This window comes from Hyaloscypha bicolor (genome assembly GCF_002865645.1).
Source record: "Hyaloscypha bicolor E unplaced genomic scaffold K444scaffold_135, whole genome shotgun sequence".
NCBI classification, from domain to species: Eukaryota; Fungi; Ascomycota; class Leotiomycetes; order Helotiales; family Hyaloscyphaceae; genus Hyaloscypha; species Hyaloscypha bicolor.
In genome coordinates this window covers 400914-427921 of record NW_020194637.1, presented here as the reverse complement: position 1 = coordinate 427921, position 27008 = coordinate 400914, and the positions used below count along the sequence as shown (strand labels likewise).

The 27008-nt window shown below is 50.2% G+C and overlaps 13 protein-coding genes across 13 annotated transcripts; 7 read left to right on the top strand and 6 right to left on the bottom strand.

Annotated features, from left to right (window-relative positions):
• Positions 1–223: 223 nt before the first annotated feature.
• Positions 224–1350, bottom strand: K444DRAFT_618255 (putative 2-haloalkanoic acid dehalogenase). Its single transcript, XM_024881279.1, has one exon. It carries the CDS (start codon positions 1214–1216, stop codon positions 491–493), a length of 726 nt encoding a protein of 241 aa, XP_024731343.1. The 5' UTR covers positions 1217–1350; the 3' UTR covers positions 224–490.
• Positions 1351–1701: 351 nt separating this feature from the next.
• K444DRAFT_570184 (FAD dependent oxidoreductase) lies at positions 1702–3537 on the top strand. Its single transcript, XM_024877253.1, has 2 exons — positions 1702–2472; positions 2519–3537. The coding sequence occupies exons 1-2, from the start codon at positions 1843–1845 to the stop codon at positions 3368–3370; spliced, it is 1482 nt and encodes a 493-aa protein (XP_024731342.1). The 5' UTR covers positions 1702–1842; the 3' UTR covers positions 3371–3537.
• Positions 3538–3885: 348 nt separating this feature from the next.
• K444DRAFT_598044 (DAO-domain-containing protein) lies at positions 3886–5836 on the top strand (the record flags this gene model as incomplete). The annotated part of the gene is made up of 6 exons (XM_024878515.1): positions 3886–4129; positions 4229–4589; positions 4640–4946; positions 4995–5226; positions 5282–5371; positions 5434–5836. The coding sequence occupies 6 exons, from the start codon at positions 3886–3888 to the stop codon at positions 5688–5690; spliced, it is 1491 nt and encodes a 496-aa protein (XP_024731341.1). The 3' UTR covers positions 5691–5836.
• A 485-nt stretch (positions 5837–6321) lies between these two features.
• On the bottom strand, positions 6322–6942 carry K444DRAFT_699233 (uncharacterized protein). Its single transcript, XM_024887980.1, has 2 exons — positions 6810–6942; positions 6322–6760 (listed from the first exon to the last, which is right to left on the bottom strand). The coding sequence occupies exons 1-2, from the start codon at positions 6894–6896 to the stop codon at positions 6686–6688; spliced, it is 162 nt and encodes a 53-aa protein (XP_024731340.1). The 5' UTR covers positions 6897–6942; the 3' UTR covers positions 6322–6685.
• A 171-nt stretch (positions 6943–7113) lies between these two features.
• K444DRAFT_539685 (uncharacterized protein) lies at positions 7114–7293 on the top strand (the record flags this gene model as incomplete). The annotated part of the gene is made up of 1 exon (XM_024875650.1): positions 7114–7293. A coding segment is annotated over one exon (180 nt), but the record flags the coding sequence as incomplete, so codon positions are not given.
• Positions 7294–8228: 935 nt separating this feature from the next.
• On the bottom strand, positions 8229–10322 carry K444DRAFT_634589 (uncharacterized protein; the record flags this gene model as incomplete). The annotated part of the gene is made up of 2 exons (XM_024883763.1): positions 8229–9470; positions 9522–10322. The coding sequence occupies 2 exons, from the start codon at positions 10320–10322 to the stop codon at positions 8229–8231; spliced, it is 2043 nt and encodes a 680-aa protein (XP_024731338.1).
• A 234-nt stretch (positions 10323–10556) lies between these two features.
• Positions 10557–11677, bottom strand: K444DRAFT_129282 (uncharacterized protein). The gene has a single exon (XM_024870442.1). It carries the CDS (start codon positions 11365–11367, stop codon positions 10792–10794), a length of 576 nt encoding a protein of 191 aa, XP_024731337.1. The 5' UTR covers positions 11368–11677; the 3' UTR covers positions 10557–10791.
• On the top strand, positions 11517–12904 carry K444DRAFT_646270 (WD40 repeat-like protein; the record flags this gene model as incomplete). Its single annotated transcript, XM_024885182.1, has 2 exons — positions 11517–11855; positions 11921–12904. 2 exons carry the CDS (start codon positions 11517–11519, stop codon positions 12902–12904), a joined length of 1323 nt encoding a protein of 440 aa, XP_024731336.1.
• A 568-nt stretch (positions 12905–13472) lies between these two features.
• Positions 13473–15464, top strand: K444DRAFT_634587 (tripeptidyl peptidase-like protein; the record flags this gene model as incomplete). Its single annotated transcript, XM_024883762.1, has 1 exon — positions 13473–15464. One exon carries the CDS (start codon positions 13473–13475, stop codon positions 15462–15464), a length of 1992 nt encoding a protein of 663 aa, XP_024731335.1.
• A 4753-nt stretch (positions 15465–20217) lies between these two features.
• K444DRAFT_618249 (DGPF-domain-containing protein) lies at positions 20218–20999 on the top strand. The gene has a single exon (XM_024881278.1). The coding sequence runs from the start codon at positions 20460–20462 to the stop codon at positions 20883–20885; it is 426 nt and encodes a 141-aa protein (XP_024731334.1). The 5' UTR covers positions 20218–20459; the 3' UTR covers positions 20886–20999.
• Positions 21000–21010: 11 nt separating this feature from the next.
• K444DRAFT_129206 (uncharacterized protein) lies at positions 21011–22766 on the top strand. Its single transcript, XM_024870441.1, has 3 exons — positions 21011–21182; positions 21303–21677; positions 21735–22766. The coding sequence occupies exons 2-3, from the start codon at positions 21460–21462 to the stop codon at positions 22618–22620; spliced, it is 1104 nt and encodes a 367-aa protein (XP_024731333.1). The 5' UTR covers positions 21011–21182; positions 21303–21459; the 3' UTR covers positions 22621–22766.
• Positions 22767–22912: 146 nt separating this feature from the next.
• Positions 22913–25464, bottom strand: K444DRAFT_539787 (glycoside hydrolase family 55 protein; the record flags this gene model as incomplete). The annotated part of the gene is made up of 6 exons (XM_024875663.1): positions 22913–23085; positions 23140–24565; positions 24621–24787; positions 24838–24982; positions 25037–25123; positions 25174–25464. 6 exons carry the CDS (start codon positions 25462–25464, stop codon positions 22913–22915), a joined length of 2289 nt encoding a protein of 762 aa, XP_024731332.1.
• A 746-nt stretch (positions 25465–26210) lies between these two features.
• On the bottom strand, positions 26211–26668 carry K444DRAFT_699229 (ankyrin; the record flags this gene model as incomplete). Its single annotated transcript, XM_024887979.1, has 1 exon — positions 26211–26668. Exon 1 carries the CDS (start codon positions 26634–26636, stop codon positions 26211–26213), a length of 426 nt encoding a protein of 141 aa, XP_024731331.1. The 5' UTR covers positions 26637–26668.
• Positions 26669–27008: the final 340 nt, after the last annotated feature.

Sequence of the window (27008 nt, the reverse complement as noted above, 5' to 3'; positions counted from 1 at the left end):
CGTGTCAACATCAATATGGGGTTCCCCTGTCACGTCAAACCTTTTGGATCATCCAACTTATGATTGGCCGACAAATATTCTTTCTCATACAAATAGTGATAATTTCTTCGTCGGTAGTGACCACAATCTGGGCCTCCAATTTATAAACGACTCGCAATCTTTCCGGTCAGATAGTCTCCCTATGGCAGCCGAAGGGAACACATTTATGCCTCAAGCTGGAAGCCACGCGGCCATGCAGTCAGACTTTGATTTTGAGGTGTCAAGTATCTAGTGCTCTGAATTTTTGACAAAATGTACGAACAGTTGAATGTCGCTTGCATGAGGTCTTTGTTTGATCTTCTATGAAGTGGCCTCCTGGAGCCCCAAATCCGAACGTTTTAATGCCGTTCTACCTTTCTGTGAACCTTTTGCCCAAGGGCATCCTATTATTACCCGCACTTACTGGCTGATTTTCAGTCGCGCGCTCCCTCCTGATACAACAACCGGTAAATTATGGATTCGAAGCCTCGACAATCCTCTTCGCCATTGTCTCCAAATTGTCGGCCATGATTTCCATCTTCTCGGTAAATATGGTCTCACAAGCGTCCTGCTCATATATCGTACAATACGCTCCCCTGAAACCGGCCTTCACAGCCGCACTCACGTCCCACATGTGAGCAGCAGCGAACCACTTCTGATCCTCATCCGCAAACTTCTCAAGTGCAGGTTTGTAGCTGGCCAGCGCTGGCTTCGCCACACCGGCAGTATCACACGTAATGAAATTTTCCCTTGGGAACTCAATCCCTCCCTTGTTGAAATACCCTAAGACCCGGGTTGGGTCACCGGTCGTGAGTGCCCATACAGTAAAGCCACCATCTCGCAGTGTCTGTAGGCATTGTACGGCACCCGGGCGCACCTCGAGGAGCGAGTACCCCGCGATGCAGGCATCACGCTCCTCGTCGGTGAATTCGCTCTGTGGTGACGAAACGCCGAGCATAAAGAGGGTGCGGTAAAAGATGGCGGCTAGTACATCTTTGTATTGGCGATATCGTGACGAGATGGAGAGAAAGGTGAATTCGAGCTCTGCTGCTGTCATCCAGGTGTAACCGAATGTCTGAGCTGTGATGGTATGTGAGAGTAGTTTTGGTCCAATAGTTTTGTTGATTTGAGAGAAGTATGCTTCGAACGAGACAAGAGTGCCGACGACATCGAAAACAACATGCTTGAATGGGGCCATGGTAGGCGTATCGCAGAGGATCCTGTGAAAAAATGCGAATAGTATAAAGAGGAGCTTTTCGAGTTCTTGACGGTAGATTGTTTTAATAACGTATCACGTGATGATGTCTCCCACACACACACACACAATGGAACACCACATCTTTAAAACAAATATACCGGGAAGCCGCAGCGCTATGTACATACCGTATCTGTTGCGGACCAAAGATCATTCCTTGTCCAGAACTGAGAGTGGGGTGCAGTCAAATCAGCGATTATTTTACCGGGCCGGTCCATCGGGTGGAGGCGGGAAGCATCACGCAAGATAAAGAACAGCAAGGTTAAGAACCTTCCACTTTTGAGGTGATGGTCATGGATCGCCTCGACAAGCTTCAAGTTCTAGTGGCTTGAACACGTCCTATCTGCTTTGCAGATTACAAACACCGCGCCGGTCGAAATCATGAATTATCTATTAATCATATGCATTAGTGAAAAGCATCGATGAGCTAGTGCCATTTATTTCCTCTGTCATCTTGGTGATCCGCGACGTCTCCCTCATCAGAGTAGGGCTGAAAACCTCCAAGACTCTCATTCAATGCTTCTGTCTCTGCCCACGATACTTCAAGCTAAAAATACTCTACCGCAATCATGCTGAACAATAATGTACCCTCCGAATCATTTGAGCAACTCCGCCTCGTCCCGAGCCATGTCCAACAGTCAAAACCAGCAGTTAGTCGTGACCCACAATTCTCAGGATGGTTACCGGCCTCGAATCCCATGCCAACCTTTTGGCAAACAGATTTACATCCGCTACAGGACCACCGCTCTACAGAGCAGCTGCCAGAGCACGTTGATTTTGTGATCATCGGAGCAGGCTATGCGGGCGTTGCTAGTGCATATCACATGATCCAGGATGGGTCCTGTAAAGATCTTAGCATCCTGATCTTGGAGGCCAGAGGCGTTTGTTCTGGCGCTACTGGACGAAATGGTGGTCATTTACGACCAGATCTATATGGCCACATTCCAACCTATATCGACAGAGCTGGCGCCGAGGCTGGCTTGGAGATTGCGGAGTTCGAAATCGCCCATGTGCATGCAATCAAGAAAATCGTCGAGAAAGAGGGTATAGATTGCGACTTCACCCTTACAAGGACGATTGATACTTGGTGTAATGAAGATTCCGCGAAGCAAGCAAAGCAGGTCTACGACCAAATGGTAGCTCGGAACTTCAAGTACATGGACGATGTGATCTTCTATACTGGGAAGGTTGCAGAAGGGGTAAGACTCGAGAGAGGGGAATCATTATTTGAGTTAACAAGCTTAGATCTCGGGAGTAAAAGGCGCCAAGGCTGCTGCATCGTATACTGCTGGCACCATGTGGCCATACAAATTTATCTTGGCCCTTGCTGAGATCCTGCTTGCTTCGGGTCAAGTCAACCTCCAAACACACACTCCAGCAACTTCAATCTCCCCGGATCCAAATGGTGGCCACATCATTACCACTCCGCGTGGCACAACGCACGCCAAAACGGTCATCCACGCCAACAATGCCTATGTCTCGGGCCTTCTCCCCGAATACGCAAACAACATCATCCCATGCAAAGGTATCTGCTGCCGGATTGCTGTCCCAGAAGGTCAAACAGCCCCTCTACTCAACAACTCCTACATCAACCGCACCGCCGATGGCACACTTTCTTACCTTATTGGCCGCACGGATGGAAGCATAATCGTAGGCGGAGCCTCATCACTCTTCAAGCCCCACAAACCACAATGGTACAACAATGTCGACGACAGTATCCTGATCGACGCAGCCAAAGACTACTACACAAATTACATGCAAGAGACGTATCACGGCTGGCAGGACTCCGGAGCAAAGGTTGACAGTATATGGGCTGGAGTTATGGGCTATTCGTACGATTCCAATCCGCACATTGGCACCATTCCGGGCCGGGAGGACCAGTTCATATTAGCTGGTTTTAATGGCCACGGAATGCCGGTCATTTGGCTGGCAGCGAAGGAATTAGCGTCAATGGCAGTGCATGGTAAAGAGTTTGAGAGCACAGCGCTGCCGCGGCTGTTTAAGACGACACAGGTTAGGATCGATCGGGCGAAGAATGGGAGAGAAGAGGATGGAGATATTATTGGTACAGGAGGATTTTCAGCCACAAAGCAATAGAAGGTGTAACCATAAGCCATGAGATCAGTTGGAAAACGTTAGCAACAAAAATAGGGGAGTGGAAATAAAGTTCAGATACTTTTGCAAAGTGTGTCCATCTGACTTTAATGTCGGCACCAGAGGCTCTGAGTGGCTCAACGCTGAAAACCTGACTCAGGAGATCCGACATAAAGACAGTATAGCTAGATTAATAAAAAAAGACATAGATCGCTTTTTAAATTTTCAAGATCGGCGAATGGTCGAATTCATCGAATGAACCCTCTGGAAGTGATATTCAAGTTAGAAAGGAAGGGCCTTCCCCTAGTAACGAGAATGTCGTTACCTCAAGCCTCAATCTCCCCCACTCTCGAATGCCAGAAGTGGGAAAGCAGAACCGGCCCGGACTACGGAGAAAACTCGTCTTATAAACAATTTTCAAGCGTTTGATCATTGCAAACCGTTGCACACACAGATCTTGAGACTAAATTCTTCACTGCCATATAGTCGTCACTGGTTGGCTGTTCTCAACGTTCATTATGGTTCTTCCGGTTGACAACCCAACAAAGTCCTACTGGATCGAGGCAGCCAAGTCCTCTCTGCGAAATTTCCGCTCTACTGTAGAGCTTCCCAAGGAGACAGATGTAGTCATTGTGGGCAGTGGATATACAGGTGCAACGACTGCATACTGGCTCCACAGGTTCACAGAAAGAAATCATCGTCAACCTTGTATGTTGATGCTGGAAGCAAGGGATATCTGCGGAGGTGCAACAGGACGAAATGGTTAGTTATCATACCACGTGAGCGCGTTCCGGGGGTTTTCCTTCAAGCGTAGCTTATAGATAAATCAAAGTTTGCTGACGAGCGCACAATTTAATGTAGGAGGACAGCTAAGACCACATGCTTACTCTCGCTACCCAAAATGGTCGGAGAGGTTTGGGCCGGACGGTGCACTAGAAGTTATCAAGCATGAGATGGCACATCTTTCGGCATTCAAGGAGCTACTGAATGAGGAAGGTATTGCTGAAGAAGCTTGCCTCAAGCTTGGTGAGACCTTCGATGCAGCAATGTCGGAGAAAGCCTGGACACGCCTCAAGCATGCTTATGAGATAATGCTGAAGGACCATGGGAAAGAGGGCGATGTGATAAGAGATTGTAGAATTATTGAAGACCCTCAAGCTGCTAAAAGCTTCACTCAGATGAAGGGATGTATTGGGGCAGTTGTCCATGCTGCAGGCCAGGTGTAAGTACTCTGTCCGCCTCCAAGCGAAACTGTCGCTTACAAACACTCAGATGGCCGTACAAGTTTGTCCACGCTTTACTCCGCATAGTCATGGAGAAGGCAAGGCTAAATCTTCAGGCTAACACAGCAGTCGTGGCAGTATCAGAAAGAGATGACAACGGTTGGATTACAGTAAAGACGCCGCGGGGTGATGTTCGAACCAGGACCGTGGTACATGCCACCAATAGATGGGCCTCGCACCTCCTACCAGAATTCGGGAACCTTATTTTTGGGGGTCGAGGAACTTTAGCAAGTATAAAAGCACTGGAAGGTTTCATCAAGCACACTGGTGCCCAGCATTGGGACCACGTTGTCAACGTATATCTCCCACCGTCTCTCAAACCATTTGTTAATAGGATACCCCAGAATTATCACATTCAGCTGCCTCCACCTTATAACGCCATAATCGTCGGTGGTGGAAAGTCTTTACTCGTCCATGACCCACACAGCTATATTCTCAACGACAGCGAGGATCAACAATTTGTGGGAATTCCAGAGTTCTACCAGTCCTGGCCGGCGGCAGATATCATTGATTGGCCTGGGGAGATCCCTACTAAGCTGAACAGATGTGTTAACGAAGGCGGTTGCTGGTCTGGAGGTGCGATCCTCCTTGGCCCTCAATAACACCAACAAAAATCTAAGTGATCTCACAGTTATGTCATCAAGTATTGACGAGTTCCCCTTCATCGGTGCAGTCCCGAACAACGATGGACACTTCCTCGCCGCTGGTTTCACAGGACACGGTAAGTTTTTCTCACGGTCACAGCCTGCTTTCCTCCGCAAATGAAATTGACCTCGCAACCAGGCATGCCTCGTATCCTCCTATCAACTGCGAGTATTGCACCGCTGATCCTCGACTCAACTGGCATGAAATTCACGCAACCTGCACTCGTGGCAACATACCCCCCTCTTCCAAAGCCTTTCAAACTTACAATGAGACGTTTGAAACAGTTGCAACAGGTGGATGCGAAAGCCAAGTACGAGGCCGCTGTGGAGAATGATCTGGAAAGTGCGAAAGAGGCGTTTTGTAATGATTTAAGAAGTCGGCCCAAGAGTTCGTGATGGGATATTTCAGTAAACAGATAAACTTGGATTGGAAGAATTCTTAAGAAAAAGAAATCTGATGCCGTAGGGCTGTAAAGAAGGAAATCGAAGTCAGTCTTTTTGAAAAATTAATGGTATTTGGCTTTGGCCCTTCCTACTATTCGACTTGCATGTATTCTAATATTTGAGTGGTATGTTTGTTGCTGCTTCTAAGAAAACACTGCCACTTGGCCAGCTTCTTTTAGAATAAGCTCATTGGGAGGGGATCTTCTTCGACATTGTATATATTCCATCATCTCATCCTTTGGACATGGTGCCGTGAGATATACTTGACAAAGCCAAAAGTTCTGGATTCTTCGAGTGGAAATGTAAATGTGGTCAACCAAGACCACCGATAAAACTAAAGGACAGCTTCCTCAAACGTAAATATAGCGGTTGCGATGTCAAAGTAGTGGCTTGGCATGAAAACGGCATCTCAGCCAGCAGATATAAGAAAATCCAGACAGACCAGGGTGCTTGGCACCGACTTCAAACCCTGTGGTTTATTTAGGTAGGAAGAGACACTACCTCCAAAAGAAGGTCGCCTGCGACCAGACATTCCACTGGACTCCAAAGTTGGGATGTTATTTGGCTCATGGCATCATGGTTCGGTCTTCTGGAACACCTCAAAAACATACCTGGTCGCACCCTCCTCCTGTATTCCCTCTGGGACCTGCTCTCCTACCCAAGTATGAAGCTCCGCCTTGAGTTTTCTCTCCTAGCTTCGCTCTTCCTAGTCTCGACTACTTTTACCAGGAAGGAAGCATTAAAAGTCACTCAGGACCCTCGTTAGAAGTATCCTTTTGGCCGCTTCCCTCTCCAGTATAGCCTTTTATAATGGTGTACCACCAATAATGAGAGCCTTGGGGATCCCGGTTTTTGCTACCGCTTCTATGGCTCCTTCGACGGAGCTAACCACAATGCTGCCGCCCTCGGCAGCCATTCCGGAGGCCCGTGAAATGGCGACGTTCGTCCTATCCTTCAATGGCGGGAATATGGAGGTATGCTCTCTCCCAAGTCTTGCGACCCATAATTACAGCATTTGTACTCTGCAACACTATTAGACCTAGCAATCGGACTTTGGAAGAAAGCACGTACTCCAGGACTTGCGTGTTTTGTCACTCGGGCAAAATATGGCATTTCTTTCCTCAGGCCTGTCCGCGGGAGTGTACTGCCTCGTCCCATCCGCCTCCTGCTCCGCTACGGCGCATCAGCCAACATTGGGCGCGGCTTCGGCGGCGAGACGTGTCTCTACAAAGCATCAAAAAGCGGACACACCGAAGCCGTTGCAGCGCTTCTTGAATACGGAGCCGATCCCAACTTGCCCAACAATACGAACATCCTACCCACAGCATCAAAACTTAATGCTGTAATATGGCTCCTGAAACCAGAGGAGGCAGTCAAGAATCACTATGGTCTATCGCCGCTTCATGGCGCTGCAGAGCAAGGACATCACGGCATTGCAACCATGCTCCTGGAGAAAGGGGCACGAGTTGACGCCAAGCCTCCGCGTGGGGAAGATGATGAAGGTGGCGAAGGACGCCGAGGTCCTTCCCTCGGGACTGGAGGACAGGGTTGGTAATGCGGCCGAAAGGTTCTTGGAACAAGCGAAGAATAAATACGGGATGAGGTCTTGAAACTTGTTAGGCAAGGACTTAGTACTTCTCTCAATGAAGTTTACAACTGGTTATGAACTCAGCATCAAAATAATTGAAATAAACCATAGAATCCGCCATGGGAACAGCCCTGTAAAATGCTGGTGATGCTCCCTTAAACATGATTAGCCCCCTCAGAATTTGTATTACCCATCGCATATTTCTCATGTGGGCAAGGTTCTTCAAAATCTTTGATATCAATAAATAGAAGAGGGAGAGTTGGGAAAATGTTGACTGAAGAAAACTTGGACCAAAAGTCCAACCAATGTGGAACACCCAACTGTTTCTACAACCCTGTCTAACGAATTTACCTGGATTAAGGCTCTCGATACCAAAGAACAAATCGAAGGCTCAATTCTCTCCAAGGGGGTGTCTTTATGTAATCTTAACCAGCAATTCAATAATTTGTGTTCCTGGGTTATATGGTAATATGGCGTTATTCTCCGAGAGCTAGAAAGAAGGACATCTCTCTCCAAGGTGGTGTATTATTTTCAGCCCTCGTATGCGCGAACTCAAGCTCGAGGGAAATGGTAGTGATGCTGACTTCGTGACTAATAACATGATGGCGAGGCCGAGGGTGATGTTTGGGAAAGTGGAAAGGAGGGTTGAGATTGCGGCGAGCGAAGTAAGGGGTGGGAATGGGGGTAGTCACGCACCGGGTGCAGTTTGGGAAGCAAGTTGTAGGAATGAGGATTGGTGAAGTAGAATCGACGGGTCCTCGAGTCTTCATATTGATGTTGACTATATCTAACTATTTTGGAGACAAGCAATTGATGGCGATGATTACATGAATTGAGTAATTTGAGGAGCATATCGTACTCTCAGAAATTAAACCAAGATCAAGAAACCCAGATGGATTTGCTCAAAAAGCCCGATAAGCATCCATCTCACACCCCCTAACCACCTCCTCCAGGCTCTTGATAAACAACAACCCAACCCCGGCATCAAACCCCTCTCGGTACCCATCAACTTCCATCTCCACAACCAAGCCTGCAATCGCTTTCCCGATCCTGTCCTTCACTCCCTCCACTCTGCTGTTGAAATCAATATCCTCATTCACAGGTTGGTGGTACGCAATACCGAGGACATCAGCCGCCTTGGACGGCACGTCTGTTGCTGGCCAATACGGCGTATCTCTTCTCTTTTTCGGGAACCTCGGTGTCTCATGCCCAGGCGGGGTGGAAAGGGAACTTAGGAAGATGTGTGCGAGGATGTATGCGTAGAGCGAAGAGCGCATGAATTTTGAGGATTTGGGGAAGATGCGGTGAAGCGGTTGCGTATCTGGCGGTGGAAGCCTGAGGGGTTGCTGATAGTTTGGGTTTGGGTTTGGGTGTGGGAAGTGGAGGTTTGGAAGGGATGGTGTGGGTGGTGGGGGGTTTCGCGGAACCGGGCAGGATTTCGAGGTTGCGGCTGATGGCATGCGGCGCGGTTTGGAGAAATTTGTTGTTTTGCGGCGGTTGAGGGTGATGTCTGGTGGTGGAGGGGATGGGTGAGGAAAGGGGTGTATATGTAGTGCGTTTGCTGGGGTTGACTGTTGGTGTATAGCTGAGGGTGGTACTAGTTGTGAACGAATGGCGCGAATGCATGGCGTGTCAGGCTGCAATGTGCCGGAAGGAAGGTGAGAAGTTAGGTTCTCAAGTGCCGTGAGAATATTATTGATGGATTCGGCGTCCAATCCGGCCTGATCGGCATGCGTAGATTGGCCGCCGTCGTATGCTTTTTGCTCAGGACTTGTGGAGGTTGGTGTCCCCCAAGTTGGTGGCGCGCCCAAGGCGTCACGGTAACCCTGCGGTGGAGAGTCAGGCGGACTCGTCATAGCGAGATCGAGGCGTCTTTTGGTCATATGAGGATCGAATTCTCTCTGAAACAGATTTGGGTTTGGTGAACTAGTTTGGACGCACGTCCACGGCTGGGAGGGGGTGGCTGGCGGGCTGTACGCAGAATACAGCCAACTATCTCGATTGTTCTCTGAGGGAACATGAATGATGGTAGTCCCGACCAAAGACGATGACCTGGGCGGAACTTGAATTGAGAGGTCAGATGGGCGGTTGGAATTGACGTCGATCACATGGGCTTTGACAGGTGCAAGGCATGTGGCGCGAGACTTGGGACTGTTAGTCGGTATTTGGCAACTTTACTGACAGACGAGACTCACCAACAAATCTTCACGATCATCCCCGCAGCTACTTGTATCACTTAGCCAACTTTCGACATTTTGCTCGAACGGCACGCTTGAACTTCGAAGTAGCAGCCTTGAAGCTTTTCCAGGATGATGATAGCTCAACGGGCTTCGGAGCCATGCAGCTTCATTGGAAAAGAGCGCCTCGGCTTCGCCAGAGCATTGAAAAGACATCGCCGAGTTGCGGTCCATTGGTGACGTGCGGTGTTTTGATGGTTCTGAAACAGTCTTGAGGTCGTCCTGGACTTCGTCTTCTATAGGTCCCTGCTCCAGATCAGCATTGATACGGTAGTCAAAAATAGTGATGAGAGCTACCTTGATTGTACTGGATTCATCAACACACTCTGAAGCTTCACGCTCCATCCCCAGGTAATCATAGATTTCGAACCATTCCTCGGATTCAGATGTGCTACAATTGGAATGGACTTCCTCGTCGGTAAGGTAGGCACGGTTGAGGAGAGGCGATCCGGGTTCTGAGTAGATGGGGACATCGCGATACGGCTTCAGACGATGATGTTCAGCTCTCGATTCCAAGTCATTTTCGTCGGCTAGTTTTCCCGGTAAGCTTCCATCTCCATCCTCATCGGTTGAAACAATGTTCATCCCGAAAGTCGATCGGTTATGAGGAGCAGATGACGGCCAAACATCGATCGGAGACAACAGTCTCAACGGTAGGAGACTTTTCATTCCTGGGACCGATCTCGTTATGTGGTGATAGGATGCGTGCTTTTCAGCACTGCAGGAGTCTTCTAACGTTGACTGCTCGATCGCGTGCATCGTGGCACAAACGGGAAGAGGTTTGATATGCGGCAGTGGAAAGTTCTTGTCGGGGCAAGTGGTACATGATATGCAGTTCACATACGTTGTGGGTGACCGGGAGGGGCTTCCATTAGGATGATCATCAGTGTCTCACCAGCTGTTGGGTTCGTGAATCGGGCACGGCAATATGAGGGGCGTTTTTGGTACGACCACAATGACTTTGTGTGTGGCGCCCTAGCGAAATTGCGTTGCCTCACCTGGGCGAAAATCGATGGGTGGCAGGGCCCATCATCTGAACAGGATACCATGAGAGCCTCTCCTTGCAGGTTTTAAGTTGCGCCTCTTGGAAGCCGAAAAGCCAGCCTCGGTCGCCGACTCGTCTGGCGTGTGAGATGAATCGAGACGAATCGGGACGGGACGGGAAAAGCAACCAGAGGCGCAGTATGTGGCACTTGCCCAGCGCAGATCAGCGAGCCTGGCCTCAGGATCAACTGCGGGGAAGATCTTGTGGCTGACAGATAAAGCGATACATCGGCTTAGGGGAATATTGGATAGGGGGGTGCGGGTGCAGGTGCGAGTATTGGCAGCGCAGCAAGGGGTCGATTGGTGCGCAGAGAGAAGGGGAACAGCGAGACAGGGTGGAGTCAATCTCGTAAGATGCTTTCAGCTGCGCTAGAAAATCGCAATACGAACAAAAGCAACAAAATTGATATTCTTCGTGGATTGGAAGGAGGAGGTATAGCACGAGTTGAGCGAATGGGGCACAGGCGAAGAAATGGAGGAAGAAGGAAAGGAGAGGAGGGAGAGGGAGAGGATACGAGTCGTGAGTGCATGGGAGCTGAGCTGGCAGTGCTGACTGAAGCGAGGTTGGCGTGCCCGCTTTTTTTCTTGTTTGGCGAACAAGCAAAACACCAAACAAATTCCTTCGCAGATCTTCAATTTTCTTCGTTGCAGCTTCACCGGCGCAGCGCTCTGTGCGCACTCTTCTCGTGTTCTCGCGCAATTCTGTCCAACAAAACAACTTCCCAACCTTCAAGAGCCTTCTCTCCTGCAGATCACTCATCCTGACCTTCTCGCGATTGGCACACAGAAATAGCCCCCAAGCACTGATATTCGACAGCTCAATTTCTCCCTAGAACACCCCCCCGTGAAGATACCAGCATACAAGGAGACCAGTGCACGCGTTTCAGCGGCCTCGCGCCAACCGAGACCATGTTATCGGAAGCCTTTGTTACATCCATTCGGGCGCAGCCCAAATCTGCCCATACCGCCATCGCGAAGGATGTTGGAATATATCTTCACGAATTGCATCCGAACCACACGATCAAATCCTCCTTCAAGAAGAGCTCGACCCCTGTCAATGCATTGGCTGTCAGCACCACCCACATCTTCGCTGCCCAGGCAGACAAGGCTGTCGTTCATGTGTACTCGAGGGAGCGGGGAAACCAGGAGTCCTTGGTCTCGTTTCCAGAACGCATACAGAGCTTGACATTAATTGGGGATGGGGTTTTAGCTCTTGGAACAGCGGAAGGGCGGGTTATACTCTGGGAGGTGAGCTGAGCTTGTCTTGAAATTGTGATCGAGCACGTACGGGAGACAAGGCTGATTCTTCGCAGGTTTGTACCGGCAGACAAGTGTCCACTCCCACCTCACACTTGCAAGCTGTCTCGTGTCTGGCCGCGAGTCAATGGCATCTTGTGTCCGGCTCCGAAGACTCGAATATCCATGTGTGGTCGGTTCCGCGCCTTTTGTCTCTGTCGTGGAAGGAAACACACGAGCCTCTGCGGAGTCTGTCCAACCACCGTGCGGCAGTAATACACCTGGCCGTGGGCCACAGTTCCAGTACTACAAACATCTGTGTTTCATCTGGCAAGGATAATACGGTCATTGTTTGGAACTACCATTCCGGAGATCTCCTTCGGACATTTCTTCTCTCGTCGACGCCACTCTGCTTAGCTCTAGATCCGTGCGATCGGGCAGTCTACGTTGGGTTCGAGGACAGCTCAGTGCAACTGATTGAGTTCATCCAGCCAGATTCTATACTCAATCCGCTTTATGACACCCGACAGCAAACTACGCCGGTGCAAATCACCCTTCCTCCATGGACAGCTCCATTGGAAGCAGGCGCAGCTCTGTGCATCGGGCTCAGTTACGATGGGACTTATCTTCTGACGGGACATTCTTCAGGCAAAATTGCTCAATGGGATACTGGAAGACGTTCTTTTTCCGCCGAGCTTGCTGACCTGAATGCTCCTGTCACTAATCTCTTCATGTTAGCCCCGTTTCCGGAAACGAGATTGACTAGGCCACAAACCGTGGTGAAGCCCAAGCTTGGTGAGAGCAATTACACCTTTACGGCCCAACTGACTGGATCAATGGGCAATAGTGCCTTTGGTCATGCCGTCTCCACTCCGGGGTTCTCGTTAGAATTGCTTGAGGATTCCATCTCAAGAATTTCCGGGCCTTCGGCAACATCTCCCAGCGGAGATGACAAGCTTCGGAAGGAGAATGACGAGCTTTGGCAAATAATCAGTGAGCAGCGCGAACTGCAGAAGCAAACTTGGGACAAGTATACCAAGCTCAAATCCCGTGGTCCCTGAATGTACATTCGCGTGTCAGGATCGCTTCATCTGAAGTCTGTGTTCCACTTCGTCTTCAATCACCTCCACATTGATTGATGATACCTTGTCTGCGCCCATCCGGTGAGCCGTGTACCAGCCGCCGGTATTTTGTACGTGCGATTACTTCGTACTCTGCATCTCGAATTGTCGCATAAGATCTGCGCTATCGTGCGAAGCGAATGCTTGCCTCGGGGCGGTGAAACTCGGACGGTTCTGGAAGCTGGACTTTTACTGGGATGCCGTCCATGCCGTATCTTATCGAGCACCTTCACAAACTCAACTCGTTTGAGGGCGGATGCTATTTGCATTCCGGGCCACCGAGGCCACGACTGCTCAATAATTGACATCACGTTAATATGGGAAGGATTGTCACCGGCTGTCTCATTCTCCATGTACTTTTTGGCTTGGTTTCAAACGTGGCTTGTAGGGTTAACTCAACCGCTCGCCGCGGGACCAGCTATCATGGGGTTGTAATACATATAATGGCCCACTGCCATAACCGACAGATTTCTGGTGCTCTAGCCTCGCACCGGGAGGGAAGGTTAAGATGCGCATCGAGGCCGTTTTTCAGATACTCGCTGCCCTGGCGGTAGCGGTGACTGCGTCACCCCTTTCAACGATCACAAGGCACGTAGTCCACGAACGCCGATCCGAACCTCCTCCAAGATGGTCTCGCCACACTCGTTTACACCCGGCAGCAACTATTCCTTTCCGAATTGGCCTGGCGCAGCAGAATTTGCATCGTGCCGAGGAGTTTGTTAATGAAGTTGCGCACCCCGACTCACCCGACTATGGCAAGCACTGGTCGAAGGAGAAAGTGGCGGACATGTTTGCACCTACAACAGAGGCAGTTTCTGCTGTCATGGAATGGCTGCATGCGTCGGGAATCGATCCCAGCAGGATCAAGATGTCGAATTCGAGGAATTGGTTGAACTTCAATGCGACAGTCGCCGAGGCCGAGAGACTTCTGAGGACGGAGTACCACTTATACAAGCACGAGATGGGCCACAATCACATTGCTTGCGAGTCATACAGTGTTCCTCATCATCTTACCGATCACATCGACATTGTGACGCCAACAGTCCATTTCGACACACGAATCGGATCGACCAGAAAAACCATACATCACCAAAACCTGCCAGAGCCCATCTTGGAATTGAACAGGAGAATGGCGAAGAGAGATTTCTCATCGAGACCGCTTCATGGCACGCTCGGTTCTGAACTCGATGCCTCGAATCCAAAACATGGCGCAGAAATCAAGAATGCTTTGATGACATTGGAAAATTGTGATACCATGATCACTCCAGCTTGTCTACAAGCGCTCTACAACGCCCCACCAAATGCTTTGTCAATACCGAACAACACTCTTGGGGTCGTGGAATACACACCTCAAGCCTTCCTGCAGTCCGATTTGGACATGTTTTTCAAGCAATTCTCCCCTAAACAGGTTGGTGTCTCACCAAACACAAATCTGATTGACGGGGCGACTATCCAAACGAAGAACCAGAGCTTCAGCTTCAATGGCGAGTCGGCATTAGATTTGCAGTTTGCCATGTCCCTCATCTTCCCGCAAAAGGTGACAATGTATCAGGTTGGTGACTTGGTCAACGGCGGCAGCTTCAACAATTTCTTAGACGCCCTCGATGGAAGTTATTGCACCTTCCAAGGCGGTGACTCCAAGGATCCCAACATCGATGGACAATATCCCGACACACTTCCAGGTGGCTTCCAGGGACCTGAAAATTGCGGTTCAGTGCAGACCACCAACGTCATCTCCACTAGCTACAGTTCTAATGAAGCAGATTTGACTGCCAAGTACGAACAGCGACAATGCCTCGAATACATGAAGCTCGGCCTCCAAGGCGTCTCAATCTTGTACTCCTCGGGCGATTTCGGCGTCGCAGGCAACTCGGGCCAATGCATCAACCCCGTTACCGGCGCCTACAACAACGGCTCCACTGGGCTCTTCAACCCCTCCTTCCCCGGCACCTGCCCGTACATCACCTCCGTCGGTGCAACCCAAATCCTCAACGGCTCTACCGTCCACTCCCCGGAATCTGCATCCGAGCGTGTCATCTTCTCCGGCGGCGGCTTCTCCAATGTCTTCCCCATGCCATCGTACCAGAAGACCGCCATGGCAACCTACTTCGCCTCGCACATGCCCCCCTACGGCGCCGACCGCTTCAACAACTCGCAAACCGTGCGCGGCTACCCTGACGTCTCGGCAAATGGCGTCAACTACGTCGTTGCCGTCGACGGGCAATTCTCTCTCACTTTCGGCACCTCAGCCTCCTGCCCTACCTTTGCATCGCTAGTTAACATGATTAATGCTCAAAGGATAGAGGCAAGGAAGAGTCCCGTGGGGTTCTTGAATCCCACGTTGTACGCGAATCCGCAGGTGTTGCATGATATCACGGTTGGAGGTAACAAGGGGTGTGGCACGAAGGGCTTTTTGAGCGTCCAGGGGTGGGACCCGGTTACGGGTTTGGGGACGCCGAATTATCCTGCTATGCTAGATTTGTTTATGGGACTGCCTTAGATGCTTAGGATGACTTATGATGGGGAATGGGCATGGGAAAGGACAGGATTGGGAACTTGGGAGGCGATGAAAGGGAGTTGACAAGGGTCTATAAATAAATGAGACGGTAGAATCAATACCCCTTTTTTTGCGCTTCGTACCAGTATCTCACTTCCACCCTCTCATCCCGAACTTCACATCTCGCATCTCGCATCTCGCATACTGCGGTTTGTGGTTTGAAGTTTCCAGTTCCCAGTTTGGAGTTTGCGGTTTTGACTGGGACGTGGAACGCATTTGAAGGGCAGTTGGCCGGCGCAGCTTAATAAGTTCACGGGATACACACTTGCCGTGCCTCTCCGGCGGGTCAGCTTACGATTGTGTGTGACGATTCGATGAGCGCAGTCGCAGGCTTGCTTCAGAGCCGTTCAGGCAGAGCTGTGATGCCGAGATGAAGTGGCGAGTGGTGGGGTGTTTTGAAACTGATATAGGTACATTGGAGAGGGGTAGCTGCTCCAGCTCAACTATCCTGACACTTTTGTGTGTTGAGACTGGACTGGAATGAGGTGGGGGTTGCATGTAGTTTGGTTAGCTTGGCTGTTAGTAAGGTCTTCTTAGCTTTGCTTGAGGTCTAATTTGAAGGCCATGGGGAGGGGCGTTGGTGGGATGGAGAAATTCAGCCGCAGAGTTTGTCCAGGTCAGCGACGAACTCGGAAATCCTACACACCACACCGTCTTGGTATTGTGGTGGATGCCAATAGGGAACTGGTAGGTCAATTCTATGGACTTAAGCCGAGGTCACGAAGTCTTGCGGACATTTCATTTGCTGCTCCTGATGCTTGCTATGTTGATGCTGTGGTTGAAATAATTCAGAGTCGACGAAAAATGATCTCTGAAATCCTAGATTGAGCAGCATCTTCTAATTGGTTGATTTTCACCTTCTCTCTCTCTCTGAGAACACAGCGTGATAAATTGGCTGCGGAAGACCTGGTCACACTTTTGCATCGGATCGTTTTTGTAGCTGCTGTTTATTTGTCAATATTCTCTCGGTCACCTTCATCTGGGTATTCTCATGAACCAATACTTTTCTTTCTCTACTCGATTTGGGAAAGTACAACCTCCCGTGGAATTCATGTCTTTACCCAGCTCTTACTGCCGCAGATGCTTGTCATGATATCCTGGCAAGGATTATCATGTGTGGCCTAAAGCCCGGAAACCCATGTTTCCTGTGTGTGTGAATGCCAGTTGCAACAAGGAGAAGAACGGATCTGTTGCAACCATTGTGGTGCTTTTAAATATCTACGAACACCCTCCTCTTTCTTTCTTCTTTTCGTGTGAAAGTGCAGTTCCATGTCAGGCCAGGCTCGGCCCGGAGTGTTCAACACCCCGCTGTCCTATGCCCCAACAGACGCAGTGATTCGTCAATTACCTATTTTGGATCAATGAAATTATCAGAAAGGCCCACCTTATCATGAGATGACCGTCTGAAGATGCATTTACCTATTTCCCCTGCCCGGCTATTTGAGTCCAACAGCTTACAATTCTCGCTTAAGGCTTGGCAGACCCCCTTTTTACTGTTGATCAACAGAGCGGGGGAAGGTTTCGATGAGATTTAATTACAAGAGAACACATGGAGATTAAAGTAAATATAGGATGAGAAAGACTGAAGGAGTTGTGGCAAGTGTGAAAGGAGCGTGACGTGAGATATCTTGAAATGATTACTTAAGAAACGCTTTTCAAACACTTTGAAAAGCTCCAGGCCTTCAGTGCGGTATGGCCATGATATAATAGAAGAATATTGGTCGTGTGTTGCATCTCCATGTAGTGCAGCTTCGTCGGTGGAAATGTCCCAGTAGGGATCAAGTCGGTCACAGGTCGCATTTGTGGCAGGGCAGTGATGGGGAAGGGGGTGAAGGTGAAGCGGAGGTGAGCCTCTCTCAGGCAAGAAAGTTTGAAGTGACTTCTGCAAGCCAAATGACCGTGCTAACATCTTTATCCTTCCTCAATAGCCAGCCAGGGCTCTCGAAATCTCGCGAAAGGTGGGGCCCTGGCAGATGAAGTTGTTGATGAGGATTAATTGGCGCCAGCGAGGTCGGATTTGCTCACTAAAGAAAATGATTGGCTGCCTTCTCTAGCATAGGAGAGCTCGCACAAATCAAAAAAGGCTTAGCGCAAATTCAAAGTGGTTGATCTGCCATCACGGCCTCTTCTATTTAAGCAGGTCTTTTTTCGCCAATTCTTCCTTCCCACAACATCAATTTTTCCTCAATTATTTGCCCACCAGCGCGTACCACGCAACGCCAGCATCACCACCTCTTCATGGTATGACCCCATCCCTTCTCTGCTACCATCCCATCCTCAACTGATCATCAACATCATGCTGACCGCAACACAGGCTCGCTTTCATCCTCACAGTCGCGAGGGAGGAAGGTAAGGGTGCAAGCGCGGCGTCTCCCTCGATCGCGGGTCAGTATCGCGTTCCACTCCTCCGTTTGACACTAGTCGACCGACGATGGCGCACCGCAGAACGTAAAACTGCGAGGCACCGGGAGAGGATCCTCTGCTGCCTACGGCTATCGAGGGCTCACCACCTTCGGTCCTCCGGGACGCACCCAGCGTAGGGGTGAAGTGACCACCCAGCTGCCTACGGCTATCGAGGACTCGCCACCCTCGGTCCTTCGGGACACACCCAGCGTATGGGGTCACGTTCTCTCGGGGCCTTTGTGTAGCCCTCAATGAAAGGCCATCGTCGGCAGGGCGCGCGAGTACGGCTTCATCGGGCCCCAGCCGGACCCAATCTTCGCGAGACGGCACCCCTGGGGCACCCTCGCGTCAGGAAACTGGAAGACTCTGCTGCCCACGGGCTTCTGATCTCAACATCGGAAGTCTCAGCGCGGGGTCTCGCCTGCGACTTGCTGACAGTTTTACAGGGCCCGGCCGGGCGCTCACATGGGTTTGCCTTCTCGTGGCGTGAGTGTTAGTATCCACCCAATGTGGAGAACCAAAAACCCGATCTGTCTTTTGTCCTTCGCTTTTGAGGTAAGCTCCCCTCCCCTTCGATTCGCAATGCTAACCCGCTGACTTGTTTTCATCACTGTAGAGTACCTTGCCTTACGTGGCATAATCTACACATCATCCGAAAGCTGTCAAGTCTCGATGCATGGGTTGGGTTGGTTTTGCAAGTCTGTGTTCTGGGAGGAAGTCGGGAGTGAATTTTCAGAGTTCTTCAATCTGTACATACGAATATCTCAGAAAAAGTGAAAAGACGTGTCCTGCAAATCCATGACGCATGCCCTTCAGCTTTCCACCAAAATTAATTCACTCCTCCACGAGACCACCCTCAATTCCCCTCTCTGCCCTGGTAATTCCCCGTCAAACGCTTGATGCGCCATCACATACATATATGCCACCGTGCCACACTCTATCTGCAGTCTCCGAGAAAGCTAGCTTCCCCCAAATCGATGTTTCCATGACATCACCCATGATTATAGCGCAGTCGTGCCCTCTACTAGACATCCTGATGGGATGCCGTGTCAAGATTCAAAGGTATGCCGTGAGCGGGAGTTCCTCTTCTGAAGGCAGAGATTCTGCTTGAATTATCGTTGTGCGAAGTGGCGGCATTCGTGGGCCGCTTTTTAGAGAACATGAGGCTTGGAGAGGAAACTGGCAAAGTGATAATTCCGAGGGCTCACGGTCGTCCTCCGTGATGGAAAGCCGAGCGTCCGGAGAACGCCTATTACTTTCGCAGAAAGGGAAGGAGGTCCCCATGATCTTTAACTCCATGCTGGTAGCGCTTCCATTGCAGCTCCAGTCCCGTTGCTTTTAACTTGCCCAATGTGTCCAGGTTTATGTTTGAACCTCCTTGATTATGCTGTCTGCCTCTGCAACATCTTCGATTTTTGGTCATTTCGGCGACTTTGAGGCTGTTATTGTATTTCCGTGGATTCGATGCCAATTACAGGCATACGGCTGCAAATAGCTCTCGATCTTCCGTGTAATAGGGATCCTTGGATAGCGTGGCATCCGCAAATTGCTCCTGAATATGGCGGCGAAGGTCCCATAGTTTATGGCCCGGAGGCTGTATTTGCCGCCCCTGATTCCCGCTGATTCGATGAAGATTATCGAGCTCTGTTTCAAATCGCGGGTGGGATGCACCTAGGCTGGGGAGTTTTCTTGCTAGAAGATCACTGTTTTCTTTCGAATACACCAAGTCATAAAGTACACCGACGATGAAGGGTGGTTGGTTGTTGTATTGTGTCTGAGGGCGTAAATGGCTGTGCAAAATTGAGCCTCCAGCTCTAGCAAAATGCCAATTGTCATTCGCCTGTTAAGAAAGGCATTGAAGTGAAAAGATGCTCTTCTTGATGAAGTGAGGTTGTAACCGGAATATTCGCTTGTGTTAGGAACTTACGCGAGCTGGTCGATGATTGGTCTATCACCCGTATCCTGCAGTCTGCTTACCTAATCAATTCGCGGGGAAAGTAAAGAAGTCTCCTTGTAGAGTTCCGGTCATATTTAACGCCACACACTTTCCTCCCATTGCTAAGGTTGCATTGTGAGTCAGGAAGTTGCATTTGCCTTCTGCAATATTGAAAGATTGTCAGATTCGGGCAGAATAATCCCGAATACCTGCACCGGCTTTGATCACTAATCACTCCCGACTGCTGATCACGGGAGTTCGTGCGCTTCACGCGCTGCTTGCTGCCTTGCCGTGGCTTTTAATTCCTGCATATCGCGTCAAGGAGGGCATGAGTACGGACGTAGCAGAGCTTGGCGTCTTCGAGACTAGACATATTTATTCTCATTACAGTCCGCTCACTTTGAGCTCAACTCACCTCCTTTCGACATCTGCAAACGAGTTAAAAATCAACCATAGCTTTCGTCAATTGAGCATTCTATTCACCTGCACAAGTCAAGACGACACCACTTCTCTCTCCATCAAACACCTTTCGAAAAGCATCAAAATCGACCAGACACCCTCTCAATCAAGCCCAAACAACCACCAACTCCCCTCCAAAAATGCCCCGCTTCATGGTTTTCGTCCGCGCTACCCCCTCCTCGGAAGGCGCCGCCGAGCCCACTCCCGAAATCCTCTCCGCAGTGGGCACCTACAATGCGTCCCTCCTCGCTGCCGGCGTCCTCCTCGCAGGCGAAGGTCTCGTCCCCAGCTCCCGCGACAGTGTCCGCATCACTCCGGGCGCGTCTCCCAAGGTCGAAGAAGGCCCTTTCCCAACGAATGAACTGGTGTCAGGATGGTGGATTCTGAAGGTCAAGGATGTGCAGGAGGCGGTGGAGTGGGCGCGGAAGTGTCCGGAGGGGTGCGGGGTGCTTGAGGTCAGACGTATCGCGGAGATGGAGGATTTTGGTGAGGCGCTTGGAGAGGAGGGACGTAAGAGGGAGGCGGAGATGAGGGAGCAGATGGAGAAGTTGGCGAGAGGCGAGTGAGAGGTTGAGTTTGGAAAGGTCGTCTTGTTGATCAGTCGACTTTCGCTTTGCTTTATTGAAGTCGGAATAGCATGAGTACGAACGTGAACCGGATCAATTCAATACCTGAAGCCGCACTCCCTGTTCTTTTCTTGCCGCAGGAGTGATTCTCAGATCAGTAGACATGCTCTGTTCCCTCGTCCTATTGACGATCACTGAGCGAGTTGTTCGCTCCGACTCCGAAATGACGTCGTGTCCGAGGAGTCCTTCTCGGATGGAGAAAAACTCGAGGTAGAAACTCATTGGAGTTTTAGCCACGTAAGCATTTACTTTGGTTCTTCCATCCACCCACCGCAATTCCTTGAGCACTTATTCTTATAAGATTATGATGCTCTGATGGTTATTGTTTACTCCGTCCTCGGTTAACGTCAGGGGTAGTGGGGCAGGATCTTCGGCCAAAGGTGCCTAATAATAGCTTTTCCAGGGGCATCCTGCCCCACCGTGCACAGCCTCACTACCCCGTATTTTCGCCTCAACATAGCTGCTTCAAATTTCCTTCGAGAACTCATGGCGCAACCTCAACAACTTCAGCATCATGCCCTCATCTGAGAGAAAGTCCCCAATGGCCTACGGACCATGGAAACTCTTTCGTTTTGTGCTGCGCGTTATCTTGTCTGCCGTGCTGGCTTGGTTCGTTCTCGCGCTGCTCTGGGCCTTCATTCCCTCTCCATTGCGAGACCACGACCCCGACAATGGCAGCATTCATGCCACATCTCGATTGCGCGCTGGCAAGACCCTTACCAGAGTATATGAGCAAGTGCCGCCAGTATCCTTCTCCTGTGCAGCACAAGCTAATACAGGATTCTCTAGCTCCCATTACTTTCGCATCGAACACAATAATCGACAAGGCTTCGCAATCGACTACAAGCTGGACATGAACGACCTCACAATCACAATCGATGGTGCCGACCATCCACTGCCAATATTTAAGCAAGGTCAGACGGTGGACAGCGTCACGGAGCAGATCAACGCCACAGCACGAATCGGAGACCGAGACGGGGCCAATCTCCCCTGGTTCGAGTTCGCAGACGCGGTACTGCTATACTGGTGGATACAAAAAGACGATCCACAATTCCTCGTGGACATAACTTGGACCGTGGAAGGGGATGGGGAAGATTTTCTGCGGAGGATGGAGGTCCGGGTTGCGGGACGTCCTGGTCGAAGAGCGCTCCTCACGCTCGAGATGCAAGGCTCTGACACGTCAAGCATCGTTGTCGAAGCCCCAGAGAGACCATACTCTTTTTCGCCGTCCGAGACCTATCCAGTCCGCGTTGCGCTCATTCACGTCATTGCACCCACGGCTGTGTTTGTCAATGGCCTGCTCGGTGGTTTCGTGGGACAGGCCATCGAGTCGGTCGTCACTACAATATTCGTCCTTTTCGTCATCGCAGTGTATGGATTCTTTGCCTTGGCGATTATGTTTTCTATAGGGCGCTGTGTTGGAGGACCGTCTTTCGAAGTTGTGGTTGAGAGAACACAAGCTCGCTTGGATAACTTGCGGGAGAATGAAAGGTTGCGGGGTTCAAGGATTGAGGTTTTGCAGGAGAGGTTGGAGAGGCTGTGTCAGAATGAGAGATTTAAGAGAGCAGTGGAGATTTGTAGGAATGGATGGCATCCGGAAAGAGAGATGGCGAGGGCTGCTGAGGTTGAGATTGACGTGGAGAAGGAAGCTTCTCCGAAGGAAGGGCTCGATTGAGAGCCTCTTGGCTCTGCGATTACATAAGTTGCGCCTGCGGACAGGCACAAGGTACTGCTTATAAGAAAGTTCGATACACTGGATTCGTTTCGCCTCTGCTTCATATCACGGAAAGCCCCTCCTTGGCTCCCGCGCCAGTTCCGCTTTGTGGGGAGCTTTTCACACAAGAGACGCGAACATAACATGGACAACAGCAATTAATTAATTTTATTTCACCATAGGCATGCATCTCTGACCGCTTTCTCCAAGAGCTACTTTGATATACGGTCGAATGACAATGAGCCCAGGCCTACTACGCCGTATACCGTCCAACGTCACCTCCAGAACCTGGCCAAGATCCCGTCCAACCATTCGCAGTCACGAGATTCGTACCGTCCGCCAAATGCAACGTTGCATACGTGTCCTTGGAGCACAGCCCAAAAGCCTGTAAATTTGTCGGGGTTGATGTGATCCAATGTATATAGTCTATTTCGGGAGTCAGCAAAGCACTCGAGGAAGAGTTTTCTATACATAGTTTACCTTGACACTGATATTGACCAGCGCATGCCTGGTATCCTGGCCCACTGAAGAATGCCCACGAAGCAGACGCATAAGTGTAAATATTCGAACCGCCTTGGATATAATTCGCAAACCCCATTCGACAGCGCGTATCGCCGCCACCACACCATGAGAAATCTGGGTCTCCCCAGTTCGTTACATCCGCTACCCAAGGGGCTGGTGGAATCTGTTGTGTGTGGTCGCCTTGATCATAGTTTGTCTCGCTCTGCAGGAGAGACACCATCACGTTGCTTGCCTTCCGCAAGTTGAGCTGATACAACCACCAATGTTCACTGCCCAATGCATGGAGCCAAGTTCCCTTTGTCGCCTCAACGAGCACGCCGCCTTTGGCAGCTATGTTGGACCCCCCAGAAAAGCTCTCGGTGATGTGGTCCGCAACCCAGTTCCACACATTCTCGATATATGCGGAAGAGGTGGGTGCAAGGTGGATACCAAGGAAGGCGGCTTTGCACTCGTTGCTCGCATCACCACAGGAGTTTGTGAGCGCGCTGGCCCCAAGGGTACCGCCAACGGTAACCAGAGAGTTCCAGAGTGCGACTTGACCCGGAGAAGTACCTGCCATATTGAACTGGATAATGATGGCGCCTGGGAGGACATCGGAGACCGTGAAACGCATATCCTGGATCTGAGCGGTGCCAACATCGCCTCCATTTCCAACTGCCACAACTGGTTTTGGGTTCGAAGCGTCTTTGAAAAAGGCGCCATTCCCGGTGATAGTGGCCCAGGCTTCTCCCACAATGCGAGACCCTTTCGGGATGAGCAGAGTTGAGTCAACTCGGTACTTGCCAAATGGGAAGTAGGCGATCTTGTTGTTGGTAGCAGCATACTGTAGGACCTGGTTCAAAACTCCGGATTCGTCGATAGAGTGGTCACCTAGCACTGTGTGGCCACCATTCTGGGACGGATCCTTGACATTGATGAAGTCCGTGACGGGGTTGGTTGCGTAGTTGGGTGCGGGCAGCACGGGATATTTGCCACCTGGGGCAAGAGCAGCGGGACGGGCGTTTGTAGAGGTCGTGGCGCCGTAAGTCGGATTGCGACCAACTGTATTCGCATAGGTGAAGGTATCTACGTGGCTTGCGGCACCGAGTACCGTGGCACCATTGACTTGGGCGATGTCTGACTGGGTATCTTTGCTGAGATTCTCAATGAGGAAAGACGGGAAAACAGTCGTAACAAAAGTAACACCAGAATTTATGGAGGTGGCATCAATTAAAGCAATCCAAGGGGAGCCTCCAGTATTTCGGACCCCGGTTCCACAGGTGTCAAACGTAGGAGCAATAATCGAGATAGTGTTGCCTCCAGAAATGAGCATACCAATGGTGTTTTGGTAAAAGTAGATGCTTTTATACAGCGCTTGCTGATGCCCGTCATGCCAGATACCATTCTGATTCTGTTAGCATCTACTACCTCACCGATACACTCCAGACTTGAAGCCTTACCTGTCCACGCTCAACGCGCACATCAGCGAGGCCAAGAGTAGAACCTCTCCCGAGGTGAATACCTGTATGGCCATTGCCATTGACAGAGGCTGACATAGTGATCTTGACATTTTGCAGTTGAGCAGCTTGGGCAACACCCCACCAGAGCGCCGTGAACGTATTTCCTTCTCAGTGTCAATAACAACTCAACGGAACATGCAAAATGGAGATTGTTCACCTCCAGGAATTGCGGTTGTGTCAAGAATCAGATTTTTCAATCCGACGGCGAAAGAAAGCTCTCCTGAAACACCAGTTGTTGGATCCTGCCCAGATATGAGAGTCTGGTCACCAGTGAAACCTGCAGCGGCTTTGATAATAGGAGGCTAGTGAGCAGATGAATTAGCAAGTATAGCGATAATTCTTATAGGAGAACTCACATTCGTGGCATCACCCATAAGAATGGTGTCGGTATTCATATAGATGGTCTTGCTGATTGTGTACGTTCCAGGAGGAATATACACGACCTAGAGAAGTTGTTATTACCTTGGCCTACAACTTTTCCGCGTGCACTTACTCTTGGCTGAGATGCTAGCCATTCTCCATGACGAGTGGGATTGGTGCCATCTCCAGAATTGATAGCTGTTTGAATGGAGGCCCCATCTCCTGGATTTACAGCTTGGAATACTGGGTATGAAAAGTCTGGGTCAAGATCCGGTGCATATCCGCGATATTGACCTGTATGATCCATGTTGGCGTACCAGAAGGTTGTAGCACGTTTTAAGAGATTGGCGTTTCCATTGTCAGGAGCTGGTATAGCGGATGCTCCGCTCAGCAAAAGCGCAAACGCTGCTGCGAGCTTCAACATGTTGTCAACTGCTGTTCAAGTGACTTGAACTACATCTCACTCCTTCGAAGTTGAACAGTGATGTTTATATACTCACAAATTCGAAATTTGAACCTTACCTCTTCGAGGTAACAAACCACAATTCCATGACCCTTGAGCTCTCAGCCCTGCGTGGCATTGATGACAATTGAATACTCCGTACTTGTTCGGCTGGGCTCACCTGGGTTCTCGCTTGGCCAAGCGAGAACCCAGGTGAGCCCAGCCGAACAAGTAGCCAATACCTCAACCTCGCTTAGCCCAGCTTACTGTGCCAAGGCGCCAAAGACCGGAATAAGATTGAGCGCTCTGGACAACTCATCTGGGTGCCGGACTCACCTGACATATGCAGTCTAGTGAAAGGGGGCTGGGTAAATTCCGATGCGCCTCATAGGCTAAACCAGCCTGTACGAGGATTCAGCTTTGAGTCGGACCGTTTGCTTAATTTCGGGCGGCCGACTCCCGTCATCCCCCTGATTTGTCATGTTGCACTCCTCAACTCGGGCCTCGGAGAAAGTCGGTGATAAATATGACAAACCAACACCCAGGTCCGTGGAGAGTACAGTACGACCCCTTTCGATGTGGCTCCCATCCCCGTCATTGGCTCCACGTCCTTCATTTATCACGTGGCTTCGCCTGAAGCCGAGGCATTCCAATTCTGCACTGGCCCTTTGGGGGTTTCCGTTGGTGAGCAGGGAGCGATGCTAGCTAATTTTCCTGACGCTTACTATTCAAAGTAAACAGTTCAGCTGATATGTGCTGTCAGACTCGTATTCCGCATGATGTGCCATATGATCTAGCGGTGTAGCTCCACGGCCATCCATTGCAGAAATATTCGCACCAGCTTCTACCAGTTTCCGCACCATCCAAAGATTGCTACCAGTCGCCGCAATGTGTAGTGCCATGTGGCCGTTCTCCGATCTACTTTCCAGATCACCCCAGCGGTAATTCAATACTAAACTCATAACGTTGAGACAATTATACAATGATATCTGGTGCAAGATTGAAAGCTCATTGCCAATGTACACGAACTGCACGTCGACCGCGTTGATATCTGCTCCAAGAGCAATAAGAGTCTCAAATGCCGAGGCGCTGTCCTTGCCGGTTGTGCAGCTCAAAGGAGTCCTGCTGTATCGCTTGCAGGCACTTGGACTCATGTCGTAGGATATAAACTCCCTAATAGTTGCTGGATTGTTTGCTTCGGCTGCGCAATGCAAGGCGTTGCCGTATCAATTTTCCATGTGTTGATCGGCAGCTCTATTCAATAAGCGCCTAACAGTGGAGATATGGCCCTTTGAAGCCGCTTTGATAATAGGAGTGGTACCCATGTTGGTGGTAGTATTGACAGGTAAATTCCCTTCCCCGAGGAGATTAAGAAGTGAATCGTCCAAGCCGAAATAGCTGCATATACGCAATGCAGTGTAACACATACACTCCTCTACATTCCACTATAGTTCATTATAAATCTGCTCAAACTGATATGCCTGGTTCCTGCAAGCGATTGTACTTTGGCACGCAAGGAACTCGAA

Coding starts and splice junctions, on each gene's coding strand:
- K444DRAFT_618255 (XM_024881279.1), bottom strand. CDS start 1,216: ATGGCCCCATTCAAGCATGTTGTTTTCGATGTCGTCGGCACTCTTGTC.
- K444DRAFT_570184 (XM_024877253.1), top strand. CDS start 1,843: ATGCTGAACAATAATGTACCCTCCGAATCATTTGAGCAACTCCGCCTC. Junction 2,473..2,518: donor CTGGGAAGGTTGCAGAAGGG/GTAAGACTCGAG, acceptor TAACAAGCTTAG/ATCTCGGGAGTAAAAGGCGC.
- K444DRAFT_699233 (XM_024887980.1), bottom strand. CDS start 6,896: ATGGGACGAGGCAGTACACTCCCGCGGACAGGCCTGAGGAAAGAAATG. Junction 6,761..6,809: donor CAAAACACGCAAGTCCTGGA/GTACGTGCTTTC, acceptor ATAGTGTTGCAG/AGTACAAATGCTGTAATTAT.
- K444DRAFT_129282 (XM_024870442.1), bottom strand. CDS start 11,367: ATGAGTGATCTGCAGGAGAGAAGGCTCTTGAAGGTTGGGAAGTTGTTT.
- K444DRAFT_618249 (XM_024881278.1), top strand. CDS start 20,460: ATGCCCCGCTTCATGGTTTTCGTCCGCGCTACCCCCTCCTCGGAAGGC.
- K444DRAFT_129206 (XM_024870441.1), top strand. CDS start 21,460: ATGCCCTCATCTGAGAGAAAGTCCCCAATGGCCTACGGACCATGGAAA. Junction 21,678..21,734: donor ACCCTTACCAGAGTATATGA/GCAAGTGCCGCC, acceptor AGGATTCTCTAG/CTCCCATTACTTTCGCATCG.